The sequence below is a fragment of the Coturnix japonica genome, chromosome 3 (assembly GCF_054131305.1).
Source record: "Coturnix japonica strain WE chromosome 3, WE-NBRP24, whole genome shotgun sequence".
Lineage (NCBI taxonomy): Eukaryota > Metazoa > Chordata > Aves > Galliformes > Phasianidae > Coturnix > Coturnix japonica.
Genome location: NC_140665.1, coordinates 19270172 through 19285873, shown reverse-complemented (window position 1 = coordinate 19285873; position 15702 = coordinate 19270172). Strand labels below are relative to the sequence as shown.

Genomic DNA, 15702 nt, shown 5'->3' with positions numbered 1-15702 from the left:
ACTGCACACATGACATCCTCTGCCAGACCTCTGCTCAATCAGCTTGTGGTTATGCTTTTTGTGTGACTGGAGTCATGACCAGAAGATCATTTTAATCTATGGGGGAATTTTTGGTAACACAATGTATTTTTTTCTGCCTTAATCACAGACTGTATTTGTCATCTGAGAGTGTTGAATCTGTGCACTTTATTTTGGTAGCTTCTTCACTGTCCCTTTTCATCACACAGAAGCTTAGTGCTTGCCTGGTCTGTGACTGGTTGTCTTCTGATGCTGCTTCCCTCCATTCCCTCCTGTATGAGGTACATATGATCTCCATTTGATTAAAAGAAAAATTACTTTTTTGGTTCAAAACACAGCTTGCCCAGGTGAACCTGGGCCTTCAAGAGTGTTACAGCACATGACCCTGTGTTGCCCAGAGGTCCTACTCACAGCATCTCCATCTTTGAGCCATTATGATTTTATTGCCATGTATGGGGAGAGTTCAAGCTCAGTAAATCTGAATAGCAACAAGTGCTCACTGCACTCAGGCTGTGGCCAATTTCTCAGCACTTTCCTTCCTGTTCTCCTACCTCTTGCCCCTTCTTGCTGGGCCATGAGCCCTGAGGTTGTCCTACGGTCATTTTGAGCAATGCCTGAACACCAGTCTCATCTAGGAGCTGAGATCCATTCAGGGTCACTGTTGATTAAAGAAACAAGCTTAGTTACCTGTAGGTGGAGTTCTCTAGTATTCTAGATCTGCCGGCTCCAGATAAGTTTCCTCCTCTCTGGTTCCACCTCATAATTCAATGTGGGCTGGAGGCCAACAAATTTATGAAGCAGTTTAAAAAATGTCTCATGCTTTTGTGGAGGGAAAGTAGTCATTAAAAACCATATATCTTTTGGCAGCGTGCAGAGCTATGCACCATGATGTCATAGTTAATGCTTTTGGAAGCAGTATATTCAAAAAGTCAGGTTATAAGAAGTGTTTGATATCTTTCTGCTGTCTGTTTTGTCATTCAGTACGTTCCTGCCTACATGAGCTCTGTGCTCTGAGGCAGCTTTTAGAGTCTTCTGCTATTATGAACAGCAAATGATGATGACGATGCCTATTAAGCTGTTTACATTTCTATGTGGATGCTATAAATATTTTCCATGCTGAGTATGTCATGTCATACAGAGACTTTTTTTGTGTGTGCCAAAATAAAACTTATTACAGAAGTCTAAACTGTGGAATTTCAGCTTAGCCAGGCTGTCAGTTATCCATGCCCTTTTTGTGGTGACTTTCTGAGGAGCCGTGACCAAATCAAACCTCTGATTTTAGCAGGTGCTTCTCATTGTGTCTTCTGTTGCCTTGCTGTCTGATGTCTTCATGAATTGAAATGGCCAAATATGAGCAGCCATTTCTGTGCAATTACAACTCTGGATCTCCAAACACAGGCCAGAGTTTACTTGAATGATGATTCTCATAGGGAAAAAAAATTATAGTTATCCATTCTTTTACAGATGATTAAGCAGAAGGAGTCGAGGGAGTCAGGATTATGTCAGTGTAAATCCAGATTTTAGATCCACTGAAGTCCTGTTGAGCTCTCACAGTGTTTTCCAAAGCTGATGTGAGTTTTGCATAGCTGAAGATATTCTACTGGAAATATGTCTTGGCGTGGCCGAGTTGCTAAGTTTCCCTCACTGACATTCTGACACCATGACTGTTAGTCAGGCCCTGATGGATCTTGACCTCTTTTTGCAGTGGAATGTGCTGCTCAGAGGATGGGCTTAAGATCCCTCCCTGGAGAAGGACCTGGCTGGGAAACAGTGTCTGTTTGCACTTGCCTTTGCTCTGCCCAGTTGATCTTGGTTTTGTTACGTTTGTGCGAAGTAGAACAGCCTTGGGGGCGGCACACTGCACACAGAGATGGGTTGTGCACTTGGGCACTTCCCCTCTGGAAGACAGTGAGACTGACTGCCTCTGTTGGAGCGTAGGATTGAAGTGAAATTGCTGCCCTCTGGGAAGAGGCCTTCAGCCACCCAGATGTCATGTGAAAGGGGATCAGCATTCTCTTTTCCCTTATCCTTAGATGGTGTCCATCAAAAATAAGGCTTCTTTTCTGAAAGATATGGCTTAGGCACCTATGATACTGGAGGGATGGAAGAAAATGCCTCCCGACAGCTCTCAGTGAGGTGTGTGCACCCCAGCTGTGCTGCATCCCTCTCTTCTCCTAATTTCCTAAGGGAGACCTGATTGCTGTGCTAGGGAGGAATCCTCTCTCCCATCAGTTTTAGTGTGGAAGCTGGTTCTGCAGCTCAGGCCCAATGGTGCCACATTCTATGCTCATTAAGACCACAGCCCAGTGTGTAACCAGAGCTTTTGAACTAAGGTCAGTGTTGAGTTGAGGCAAGTGGCATGCTCAGAACTCCTTTTTCTGAATGTGTCTTTTTCTCTCCACAAAGAAATATGCTTCTTGAAATGAGCTACTGTGGGCAAATCTTTGTAGCAGCAGGGACTTAACTGAGATAGAGGGTTTGACCTACTGCAGTAAAGTGAACAGAGTTTGACTTATGAAAAGTTCACAACAGAGATATATTACTGATTTCACTGAAAATGAAAGTATCCTGGCAGAGCTTTTATCATAGGGCGTCATCTACACTTACACAGTGTTTCACTGGATGATATTATATGTTTCTGAAGGAATAAGGCAGTAACTCCAGTTTTGTAGTTGGCAGAACCATAGTCTTCAAAGCCTCTGAGGTAGTTTTTGGCCCTTTTCCGTCCCTGGGCCCCTTGTGAAGTGTTCTGTGGTCTTGGAACTTAATATTGCCAGCTGGTAAGATGCCAGGGTCAGTCTTGAAGAACTCTAATTTTTAAACCTCTTTTTTTTTTTTTTTTCTTAAGGCACAGTCCCACCAGCCATTTCTCCACAACTTCTGCCTGGAGTAGATCACATAAGAACATGTTTTACTGTTGTTAGAATTGCTCGGCATGAAAGCTTACTAAGGAATACTTACACTAAAAATCTCTCAGACAGTCCTCTTGTATTGCCATTTAGATCTATCATTCTGATTGATCACTCTGTGGTTGGCTAATATTGAGCCTAATTTAACCCTACACACTCACGCATCCATCTATTCTGTCTATTGTACCTGACATTCTACAAATTACTTACTCATGCAAATGACGACCTAAGGCAACCTTTTATGATATTCGTGTTTAATTATACAAATAGTTTTTGATAAATAAGATTATACATCCTTCCATATGTTTATTCACTCCTTGATGAAAGCAAAATTTAATTTTCATGCAGATTTGTTGAAGACTGTGTTTAATAAGTGCTGAGTTTTATGTAGTCTGCAGATCACTCTGGTTTTGGGAAGCTGACAAAACCAGTAGGTGTAGTTCACAGAGACATGTGGGTTTTAATCAGGCCTCCTTCAAGCTGCTAAATTTTGGAATCTTGGGGTTGAAACAGTTGCCTCTGTGCTCAAGCAGTAAAGTGAATGTTGCTGTGGAAGCAAATGGGAGATGCTGATTTAACCATACTTTTCAGTGGGTTTTGTTTATATTATGGGTTACTGAAAATGTTGCTGAATGATTGCTACAGAAATATTTTTAAGAGATATGTCCCTATTAAAATGTCGAGTTTATAAGAGTAACTGGAATTTGTCTTGTGCAATTCAGTCAAGGTGAACATAATTAGATGTCAGACAGTGGCAGGCGGAACTCACTGGGGCTGCTCGCACACGTGAAGGAAGTGTGCAGAAAGGAGACAAATAGAAGGACTGGGTGTCAGTGTTTTTGTTCACATTGGTTTGAAAAAGTTATCAGTGTTGATCCTCTTTGCGTGGCGCAACAAAGACAGTGGTGGGAATTCAGGTAAGTACAAGCTACATGAATACACACTTCCTGAGACAAGAAATCTACTTCTCAATGTAGTTCTTTTTTGTTGTTAGGAAGTCACAGGATCAGTGCAGACAAGGGACATTTGAACACAGGTGCTGTTATACTGTGTCTTAGCAGAATTAAAGCTGCAGCAGCATCTCAGAGAGCTGTGGAGCTTTTGTGGGCTTGAGTCCTTCACTGACAGTCTGTTTCTGTATGCTAAAGGTGTGGTCAGTGAACTCGGCGGGCCGGACACCGAGCGGCTGGACACGCTGCCGGACAGGCCCTGCTCCTCCCGAGGGCCTGGCAGCTCCCCTCTTCCACACAGTGGCATCCACAGTGGCCATAGTGAACATCAGCCCTCCTCTTAAGCCAAACGGGGTGGTCAGTATCTACAGGCTGTTTTCTAATGATACTCAAGGGACTGAGGTGGTGGTAAGTGTTGTCAAAATTATTTGTGCACTTCCATTTTAACTTTTGTTTTCTAGCATTAGCAGTTTTGTTCTTACTGTGCTGGTTGCAAATTTCCTTCCTCTCCTGCTCTCCCTTTGTTGCCTGCTCTGCAACGCTCTCTTCTGGCCAAAGCGGGTCCTACACTTTCACTCAGCTAAATGTGCTCCTCGAGGAATTATCTATACAGCAATCAAACCTTTCTGACTTGGAAATATGCTGTGACAACGTGATGAGAATCCACAGTATTATTTTGGTGATGGCTAACCAACCAAATGAAATACTTTGAGACAGCCCCTGTGTTTCACTCCAGCCTATAGGAGGCAGAGGAGGTTCTTTGGTATGTGTATACCTGGCATGAGATTAAGAAACAACGGTTCAAATGTTGGTCCTACCAAATCTTAATCAGGAAGTGGTTTTGTGCTTTGGATAGCTGACAGGTTTGAAGCTCCAAAGAAAATGCTGAGTTACCTTTAAAATCTTTCTTGCTGGTAAGATGTATTGCATGGCAAAGTACTGAAGAATAGTGCAAGTAAAAAGTTAAGTGTCTCTCAATCTAGATCACCTTAAAAGAAGTTCTTAGTGGTGAGATCATTGGTGTGGATCTTAGCTATTCAATCAAATCTCAGTGAATCTCTAGGCAATGCCTCCTTTTGTCTGTGCTGTGGAGGGTTCCAAGCCTCAAATGCAGAGTCATTTTCATCTCTAGCTTGGACATTGCTATGACAAAGATGCCCATAATCCAGAATGTGGAGGGTTCCATGTGATCCTCAAATTTTTCCTCAGTTTTAACTGTCTGGCTTGTGGGTTTCCATTTTCTAGGGTGGGCACATGGGAAGCAAGAAAGAGTAGGCTTACATAGATGTTTATGGTATCAGACTGATACTGTTTCTTGTATATTTGTACAAGAAGGCTCAACAAATGTGAGGAGACTGCAGCAAGGCAGATGATGCTTTTGTGGGAGTGAGATGCAGCTGTGATTTTTCCTTTGAGACTGAATCCATTAGGTGTCCCAGTGTGACTGGACTCAGCTAAGCTAGGAAACCTGCAGAGTTTCATTAGATTAATGTGCTGATCGCACATTACACATTCATTTCTCCATGTATTTATACATCCCAGTGCAATTGGCCATGTCCATGTCTGATGCAGCTAGCTCATCTCCCTGTTGTCTGTATGGTCTTCCGTCTCCATCCCATCACACCTGCCATGCTGCTGTCTGATCTCTAGCACTGGCATTAGGCAATACCAAACACTTTTATTTTCTTGCTTCACTCATTCCTTCCTATTCATTTATTTTCAATTCCTTTTTGCCCAGTGTTTCTCCCTAAAAGTTTGCAGTTTCTCTGTCCCTGAGAATGACATGTACAAGTTGATATACAGATCAACTCAAGAGGTCTCTGAGGCCACTGATGGTGTGGTCTTTTCTTTCTAACAGTGCCCTTTAACTTTATAATGGGAGGAAAGTGACTGCAGAGGTCCCAGTGCACAGCAGCTGCATTAATGTCAGGCTTAAAGGACATGCAGAACCTTGTGCCCATGGTGTTCTGGAGTTAATTCATCCTGATAACTCTTATTTAGTACTTGTGGTGCTTGAACCTATGACAAGTTTCCCCTTAATTTTTTGCAGCTGTCAGAAGGGACTGCCACCCAGCAGACAATACATGGGCTAAAACCATTTACCACGTACTCCATTGGTGTGGAGGCCTGCACCTGTTTCAACTGTTGTAGCAAAGGACCCACGGCCCAAATGACCACACAACCAGCTCCCCCCTCTGAGCAACCACCCCCACAGATCCGTGCCGTGACCTCCAGGAACGCCTCTTTCCAGTGGAGCGCCCCTCAGTCACCTAATGGCATCGTCACCAGGTGGGAGCTGCAACCCAGCCAAATTTCAGCTATTTAGGAGTGGTGGCAGAGCAACCTTCCTGGATGTAAATTGTGATCATGTGACTGAGAGCTCTGGATGGTTGGAACAGCCGTGTTCATTCTTCCTGGTGTTGGTGATGATATCTCATGTGGCCTAAATAGCATCCAAGAGGTGTTTAGGTGAACCAGTTGCATTTCTCATGAGCAGGATATAGAGATTGATGAAGGCGGCAAGGATGCTGGGAGTGGAGGTCATTATCTAACAGCTGTGGTTGCACAGTGAGAGTGGTGAGATCAATTGTCTGCAAGAGGCAGCTGTATCTTGTAGTTAGTAAGGCTAGCTGATGTGCAGAAGTGTTGATGCCTATTAAGGCACCAATAATTTCATTGTGAGCATGACTGACAACCACAGTTCTTACAGATATCCTACAGCTGGAGCCAAAGTCTCCAAGAGAAAAACTAGCATGAGGTTCAGTATCCTGTCTGATGGCCAGACATAGAGCAATCAAGATGAAATGGTTGGCTGGGATGAAACAGTCATGTTGTGTTATAAAAGCTCTTAATGAATCTAAATATTTACTTTCTTCTCAGCTATGAGCTCCATGTGTACATGGCTTGTCCTCTGAACCTGCAGCCAGCTGTGAAGGCTTGCAGCCCTGGCCCAACTGAGGTGAAGTATACAGGAAATGGACAGAGTGCCAACGTATCCAACCTTGAGCCTTACACAACCTACAACCTGCGAGTTGTGTCTTACAACTCCGTGGGGAGCAGCGCCTCAGAGTGGGTTGGCTTCACTACAGAAAAGGAGCGTGAGTATGAGATCAGAAATTTCTGCTTCTGCTGCATGGGGTAGAGATCTGTTGATTTTCTTCAAGAATAAGCGTACTGCCTTAACTCATGCCACACTTCTTCCAGGTTCATTAAAGTTTTCCACAGGTTTCATCTGAGTGTCTGGATCCTTGCTGATAGTGAAGAGTTTATCACTAATCAGCCACAACAAGGCACTACTTTAAATTCATGTGTCTACCCTGAAAAAAAAAAACCAAAAACCAAAAAACAAACAAAAAAAAAAACTACCAAAAACTTGAAACCAAAATCAACTGCAAAGTGAGGGTGTCCAGCACTGGGCTGCAGCTTCTGCTGTGGTTCAGTGGGGCCAGGGGGCTCGCGGCAGCCTTAGGATGCAAATCTTTCTTTCTTTGACTGGATTGTGACCATCACTCTTTTTTGGGTGATTTAGAACTGGTTGTCTGCCATTGCTTTTACCTGCTTTTCCCTACAGGTAGTATGTATGGAAATAAAATGTGCAAAAGGTTTTGACCACAAGCTGCTGGGCCCCTGGCACCAGCACAGTGCTTTTGGACAAATAAAGCCCTAAAAAGAGCTTTTTGGTTGGTCTTTTTCTTTAGGTCCCTTACCCAATGCAGTCCTATCTGCCCTGAAGCTAGTCTCTGCAGCAATGATTGCTTTCCCAGTGTAGGGGCTGGCTTGCTACTACAACTTTCTCCTTTCTCCATCTATCTATTTACTCATACAATTGAGTATGAGACAGCTAAAATGTGTGAATGAGCTTGAATCATTCAGAGCCTATTATTTCTCTCTGCTGTGTAATTCTGCCATGTCTGTTGCCTTGAAATGAGCTTTTCTCCTTTTGCAGCACCTCGGTACATGGCTCCATTCTCAGTTGTTAGCAATTTATCTACCATCCATATAGACTGGAGTCGCACTTTCGTACTGAACGGACGCCTGAAGGAGTATGCGTTAACTGAGAGTGGGCAGCGTATCTACAGTGGCTTTGACACAGAGTTGTATTTGCCAAGGACATCTGACAAAAGTCAGTTTCAATTTCCTATGTCTTTCTTCCTTTAAAAAGACTGTTGAGCTCAATTAATAGTGTTAATATTATTGCTAAATCTGAGGAATGTGTCTCCCTGGAAGTCTCTCACTAAGAGCACAGCTTTTACTGCTTTTCTTCCTGAATGGAGAAACAAACCATGCAGCAGCTCTGGCAAGCAGTGATTTCCCTCTAAATACTTGCTGAATGCTATAGCCAAACTCATTGAACTGTATCCAAGCAGATGCTTGAAACAAAAATTCTTGGAACCAATAACCATTTTACCAGACTGGATGAGCCTGCTTTGGTTTGTTGTGAGGGCTGAGCTTTACTAAATCCCAGAGCTCCTGTACTTTAAGGCTGTGCTCTAGGAAAAAAAAAAAAAAAAAAAAAAAAAAAAAAAAAAAGCATGGAAATAAACTTCACAAATATAAATATAATAATATTATATTATATATATAATATATATATATAGGGTACTATGGGTAGGCTGTGGTTGAACTTGATCTTCATGTGTATATATATATACATATATATATATGACTAAATCAATAGCTTTTGGAATTGGCCTTGTTTTGAAGTGCAGTTTCTCTTGCAGAAGCTTGCAAAATTCAAAACAAAAACTAATCATGTCAACAGAGGAAAAATGAAAACAAAAAAGAAAGGTTCTGTTTTTAAGAGGTTTTTCTTTGTGTGTTAAAGAGGCTTTTTTTGTCATTTACTTTTTACTTTCCTGGATACTGCTATGATGCAATATCTCAGACTTTTCTTAACAAGTTTCTATCAGCTGTGAACAAATGGCCCAAGGAGTTTGGGGCACAGTGATAGAATAAATTGAAAATTGCCAGTTACACACAACTGAAAAAGGGAGAACTGAGTGTTGAAAGGGCAGTGTAATTTATAGCGTCATAGTGATGCCATACCACATGTTCTGCCACACTTAATGGTTTAGGAGTTGAATACTCACGCATAAGGGATTATGAGGCTCTAATTTTTAACTCAAGTAGCATGTGTTTGCTGATGTGCTGTGCTTGCTTCGTTCTCTACTGTTGGATAATGGTGAAAAAGCAGCACCTACAGAATTCTGATTTCTCCTTTTTGCTCAGCTTTTTTATTTCAAGTGACGTGCATCACCGATGAAGGGAGCGCCATGACACCAGTCATCAAGTACAGTGCTGCCGATGGACTTGGTAATTACATGAAGAAGTTACCTTACTCCTGCTGATTGTGTGTTTGTGGTAAAAATCTGATATGCAGTGCATGCTAGAAAGAGTGGAATCTAACTGAGGGATCATACCATGAGTTTTCTCAGGACCCCTGCTTTATAGTTCCTTTGCCTGTTTTGTGAAGGTAACGGGTTTTGTGTAATCTAATCCTACTTCAGTTGTTGTCCACTAGTAGATACCTACAACTAAAATGTTTGAGTTTCCTTTTAACTTTGTTTTCTAGGACAGAAAGCTAAGCTCAAACTCTTCCTAACTGACATTGCTTTTAATTAATTTATTGTGAGTTAGCATTTTGTTTGGCTTCTTAAAATAGATCGCCCTTGTCTTTGCAATCTCTCTTTATACTGTAGTTCCCTAATATAGCTCTTCATGCTCTCAACTATCGTCTTGCAAAATTTCAGGCAAGGCTATAGTAAAAGCATTATGAAGTATTCCCATATCCATCACCTTCATTTGTTCTTTTGACTGCTGGTTGTACCCTGCATCTACTACAAATTGGATCAGCACCACAGGCATCTTGCAGTGGAGACTTGGATGTGAAGGTGATGGAAATTCCTTAGCAAAGAGCCTTGATACGCATGTAGGATTGCAAATAACCAGGCAATTCTGAATTCTGTCACAGAGATTTCTGATGCTTGTCTTGTGCAAAAGCAGAGCCATGTGGCTGTTTTTTCTAACAGGCGGGGGGAGGAGGAATAAGGTGTTTCATGTTGTTTTCTTTTATATTAATTTATCATTCATTTTTGTTCAGTCTTTCTCCCACTCATTTAAACTGTGTAGGCATGCTGCTACAGGCACTGTGGTGTAGAGAATGTCCTCTGTCCGCACCTCTCTGAAATTACTGGAGTAATTTTCACTCTTCAAGGTTACTTGGAGAACCTTTTATTTTTCCTCCCCCCTCACATTCTACCTCCACTGCCTCTTTTCTCAAGAGCTGCTGATGCAGTGGTGATTTCCAGCCTGAGCAGCAATACCAGAACTTTAAGCAGGGTCTCTTGAGGGTAGTAAGCTTTTTATTATAGCCCGCCAGCATATTGAACCATTATGCCACCTTGAACATAAGTGCAAATAAGCACATGACGACAAAATGACTTAAATTCTTGCCTAATTTATTAGAGGCGAAAGGGATAGCATATTGTTAAGTGACTTTCTGAAATAACATTCCCTTTCTCCCCTAAATCCCTCTTGATTTTTACAGGTCTGATCTTGACAACACCTGGAGAGAAGGACAAAGCAGAGTCTAAAAGTGTAAAATTCTACAATGAGCTGTGGTTTGCAGTCCTGATGGTACTTCTAGGTTTGATCCTCTTGGCTATTCTTCTCTCCTTAATTCTTCAAAGGAAAGTGCACAAGCAACCCTATGCACGAGACAGACCTCCGTTAGTTCCACTCCAGAAAAGAACATCGCCAATGAGTGTGTATTCAACAGGTGAAACTCATCCGGTAGGTTGGGTGAAACACGATTACTCATATCCATTGTCTCATACTTCTGTCTGCCCTTCACAATTTCCTTTGTCCTTTGACTACTTCACACTCCTATTTCCCAGCTGAATACTGTTCAGTGTAGGAGAAAGACTGTCTGGTGTGCCTGTTAAGGCACAGAGAGCCAGGATGAAGGCACTCAGTCCAAAAAGATTGCTGTGGCAACTGATCTGTGGGTCCTGACATTTCTGGACCTGAAATGCTGCTGATGCTTTAAGAAAAACAGTTCATCTGTAGTCACAGAAAATCCAGAGCCATTGATGGCACCTGATGTTAGATGGCTTCTGCAATAGAGCTGAAAAGGCCTTCCTATCCTGAGAAATGGTAACAAAATGTGCGTCTTAGAGGAGCATGTCACATGGTCCCAACCGTCTGTTGTGAAAGGTTAGCCAGGATCAAGTTGACAGTTTTTTGTCAGGTAAATATGAGATGCTCTTGCAAAAACAGAGCTTAGGGATGGGCTGTTTCTTTCTAGTTATCAGCTACAGGACAAGCTGCCAGGAAGGTCTGGGGAGAGTGAGTGCAACTAGAGACAAGCTAAGAACCTTAACAAAATGTATGTGTGTCTGTGCATGTAAAGCCACACTGGGACCATGAAAGGGCAAGAGGTGGGCTGCTGGGGAGTGATAAAGAAGGCTTAGTGTCATTTTTATTATGACATATATAGTTCTGTTTAAAAAGAAAAAATAAGCCAGGTAAAGAACACATAGTGGAGCAGTTGTGCTATCCTATCCATTTGCAAAAAGTGAGACAGAAGAATGTGGAAAATTTTATGACTGAAAGTTAGAATTTCTTGCCAGGCACGGGCTATGAGGCTATTCTTGTCACTGCTCTGCTGCTTTTTCCTGTGACTCTTGCATCCTTCACGCATTCTGTTCCTCTTTGTCTCAGTGCCAAGAAGCTGCATCTGTGCCTCAATGAAGCAGCACTTGGAAACAATGGGATTTCCAGTGTGCCCCTTCTCCTGGCAAAAGCTGAGAGCATAAAAAGCTTCTTTTATTGGTCTTATGGTTTTGATTCCACTTCTTCTACAGCCTGTTATGTTGTGTTGTCCCCCTTGACTTATGATGTCCTTGCTGTTGGCATGCCTAAATAGTAGCCTTTATTTTTAGTTTTTTCTCCAAAAGCTTGTGGAGCTAATAGGGGAAAACATTGTGCTGTGCACCAGATGAAGACCTTTGTACAGAGCTACTTCGAAGAGGCAAAACTGCTTGTTTTACAATTGCTACTGCAATCAGGCAGAGAGCATTGCTGGCTGCCCACATAGTAGCTGGTGACCAGTTGAAGTTAAATCATGCTGTGTAGTTGCTGGTTCCCTACTCACCTACTTCCTGCTATGCTCTCTCCCACCTGAGCTTCAGCTAATTTACTTCCTTGTATAGGAAACAGGTTGCACCTGTGCTGTGCTTACCCTGCCCTAATGCTTCTCCTCCCTCTCTTTAATCCCAGTTTGAGACAATTGCTGACACATCTGATTCATCAAGCAGCATCACTCTCAAAAGTTACAGGATGCGTTCTGAGGTAGAGTTGTTAGCATGCAGAGCTGCAAGAGGTGTGATAGCCCTAAGAGCATGCAGAAAGGCAATTTTACTTACAGTGCATGTTCTTCCTTGTGGGTGAAAGCTTTTTCCTGGTCATGGTGACTGTATATAACTGTGCAAAAGGAAATCTGCTTAATGCCCTTGCTGTGTGAGTGTGGACTATCATTCTGGTAGACAAAAATATTTGGACCTCTGCTTGTTGGCTAATGAAGGAAAAAAAATAAATAGAGGGGAAAAAAGTAAAGGACAGCCCTGTTTCACAGAGTTGGGCCTTTTTTTTCCCCTTCCTTTTCAATAATATGATTGACAGTAGGAAAAGGTTCTTTTTTTTTCTATCCCTTCCAATTGTATTTGTGCATGACTGCTAAAGCACGGGCTCCTCTGTTCTCTCACACTTTTGTTTTGTTTAAAATGTTTGAAGATGAGGCCCTGTATGTTTGATTTGTTGGTTTGCTGCTTCCTCGTAGGGGCTAGCAGATACAAAAATTCCAGGAGTTGGATCTCCCACAAGCAGCCGTGGTATCCATAACACTACTGGGGGACGGAGACCAAGTCAGAGCCAACTAAATCGCACGTATTCTCCAGCCTCTCTTCATCGTAGTGTAAGCCAGCTGCTTGACATCTATGACAAGAAGTCTTTTGTTGATGAATTACCTTGGGATACCATCATTCGTAATCATCGCGCTGGTGCTCGTGGCTTGGTAAGGACTCCTTCTGTGATGTTGTTGAATGTCAGCTGTTTGTGATTTTTAGAGTTACATTAGAATCATGAAAATGTCTATCTAGATCTTTTGAAGTCCTCGTATTGCTGTAACAGGATGCAAGAAGCCTTCACTCCATATCTATCTGTCCGTGGTATCTTTTGAACCAGTAATTGCATGGTCTATTTGTAATACGCATCTTGAAGAAATCCATTCTGTTTGGCTGACTCATAGATGTTTCTCTCCATCTATTTCAGCAAGTGGATAAGAGGGGACAGTTAGAAAAATGACGTCATGCTCTGTGTGTGGGGGGCTAAAAGGAGTCTGGAGGTGGTAGGCAATAGCACCTGTAGGCATGCCACAGCACAGGGATGTTGCTGCCATTGCTGCAATATCTGCTAAAGCTTAAGAATCTAATGACACTTAACTCACAGTAGAACTGGTTTACCAAAGGGTCTGTTGACCTTTGGAACTGTTAGACAGTAAGAGCAGGGGAATTAAAATTCACTTGTGGTGGCCAACCACCATTACAGTATGAGCTGAGCTCCCTTTTAAATTCAAAGATACAAAACTGGGCTCTTCTATTAGAGCTTTCTGTACATTGCTTTAGATTTCCCCAAATCCAATTGCCTCTGCTGTTGTGTTGCTCAACTCCTCTGCTGCAAAAATAAAGACTGCAAGTCTTTTAACTAACTCAGCTCTTCACCTTATTACAGCAAGCAGCTACAGATTGACATAAAGTATTGTTCATGCCATCCATTTTTTTGGGATGAATGTACTGAATGGTGTAAGCACACCAGTACAGACAGTTGCAGAACGCTGCTAATAGAGTCTGTGATATAGAAACCAAGTTTATGTCTCTGCTTGCTGTCAACTTTTTATCTGGCTCAGTGCCATAGAGTAGTTGAAGATTAAGAGGAAGCTGAGAGACTCTGTGAAGCTCAAAGCATGTCAAAACAATTGACTAACAGGTCATGCTCTATGGGTTTTAGTAACTGGAGTTGTATTAGGCCTGTGGCCAGGTGCTAGTGCAGTTCCACAGTGCTCCACTTTAGGCCACATTCTTTTATAAATTATCTGGCTTTAGGACTCAAATGCATACAAACTTCAGAGATGACACTAAATAGGGAAAAGCTTTTGACTCTTGAGAGTAAAGGGGCCTTGCAGAGAGATTTTAACAAAGTGAAGAGCTGGGAAGTTGAACAAGAGGAAGTGCAGCATTCTGCATTTGAGATGGGACAGCCTTAGATGCATGTACAGCCTGGGGGATGAGAGGAGAGCAGCCCTGCAGGAAAGGCTGACAGCAAGTCAAGTATATGTCAGCAGCGTCTTCAAGCAGCCTAAAGGATCATCTGTCCCCTCAGTGATCCTTGTGCTCAGGATATTATAGGCTAGGCTCCCCATTACTACAGTAAACACCATTTCCTTAATATTCGCCAGGATGGGAGATAGGTTTTAAAACCTATCATAACCATGAAAATCTAGTGTTAGAGTCAGGTGTGTGAATGCTTTTGGATCTTAGCTTATGGTGGGAGGAAGGGAAAAACATACAGAGAAGTAGAAATGCACTTAACTAACTTACTCAAGCTGTTACAGAATCATTTGGGGAAGAAAGAATTGAAGGAATAAGATTCCATTTTGTAAGCTGAAGATGTACCTCACCAACTGTTTTGTTTTTGTTTTCTTTTGCATATTACAGTATGTTGAAGAAGAAGATCTTGTCAATGTCATCAAAGGTTTCAGCACAGTCACCAAAGAGCACACAACGTTCACAGACACCCACCTCTGAAAACCATAACTGCATTCACTAAATGGAAAGTGGGTAACTTGCCAAAAGCAGCCTGCATAGACCTGGGGATAGGGCTGCGGTTTCCACATCTCTTGCCCACTAAGAGATAAAAATGTGTGTTGGAAGCTGGGGGAGGGCGAGTGGGGGGTTAGTTAGCCTTTTTCATGTTCTTTATCCATACACGAAAAATTGTGTTAGCACTGATGTTTCAGAAAGGTAAAAGAAGAACAGTTTGGAAACCCAAAGTTAGTTATATAATAGTAAAGGATGGTGAAGACAGAAGCTCTCATCCACTTTTCACAGCTGAAGAGCATCTGGGGGGGGAGGGAGGTAAGAAAAATCTTTTACCTTTCCAAAGTGCAGCATATGGCTGAAAGGGGCCTTCCTGGCAGGATCGCCATGTCTTCTTTTGGCCTGACAAAGGTCCACCACAAATCTGTTTTCACACCTCAGTGAATAAAACAGCAAATGGAGTAATTCCTATGGAGTTGGTTTACTCTTTGCATTCTCTCCCTCCTTCTTCCCTGACCCTTTGTCTCAAGTAAGAAAAAACAAATTAAACTAAAAAGTCAAATTAATACTCAACTAACTCCAAGCAGACCTATTCCCTTTTTCTAAGGTAGAAAGCCTCCTCTCCTGTTCCCTATTAAACATTTGCTGTCACAGCTCTCCCTTCTGCTTGTGTATTACTAAACTACATGCAATATAATTTGTTCATCACCCACAGCAAACCCAGTAGCAAACATCAAGCAAATAGCAAAACACAGGTAGGAAATATCATGTCAAAGCACTTGTAATTGAGAATTATTACACCATGACAGTAGACCTACTCCCATATTCACCTCTCTTCTCTTTCCTGAGGAAGTGACAAGGAAGCTCTCAGGAGACTGCCAATTCAGTGTATTTTACCAAGCATGTTTTTATGCATGCTCTCAGTCACAATCAGCAAAACCCATCATCTGA

The 15702-nt window shown here is 42.3% G+C and overlaps 1 protein-coding gene across 1 annotated transcript in view; it reads left to right on the top strand.

Moving 5' to 3' along the window:
* The window catches only part of USH2A (usherin), a 342112-nt gene extending 326890 nt beyond the window's left edge, over positions 1-15222 (top strand). The window contains exons 65-73 of the mRNA XM_085542932.1: positions 4076-4285; positions 5928-6166; positions 6758-6975; positions 7824-8000; positions 9107-9190; positions 10425-10669; positions 12158-12229; positions 12717-12950; positions 14650-15222. Coding sequence (XP_085399058.1) covers positions 4076-4285; positions 5928-6166; positions 6758-6975; positions 7824-8000; positions 9107-9190; positions 10425-10669; positions 12158-12229; positions 12717-12950; positions 14650-14739 — 1569 coding nt within the window. The 3' untranslated portion in view covers positions 14740-15222. The remainder of the gene's footprint in view (positions 1-4075; positions 4286-5927; positions 6167-6757; positions 6976-7823; positions 8001-9106; positions 9191-10424; positions 10670-12157; positions 12230-12716; positions 12951-14649) is intronic.
* The last annotated feature ends 480 nt before the right edge of the window (positions 15223-15702 follow it).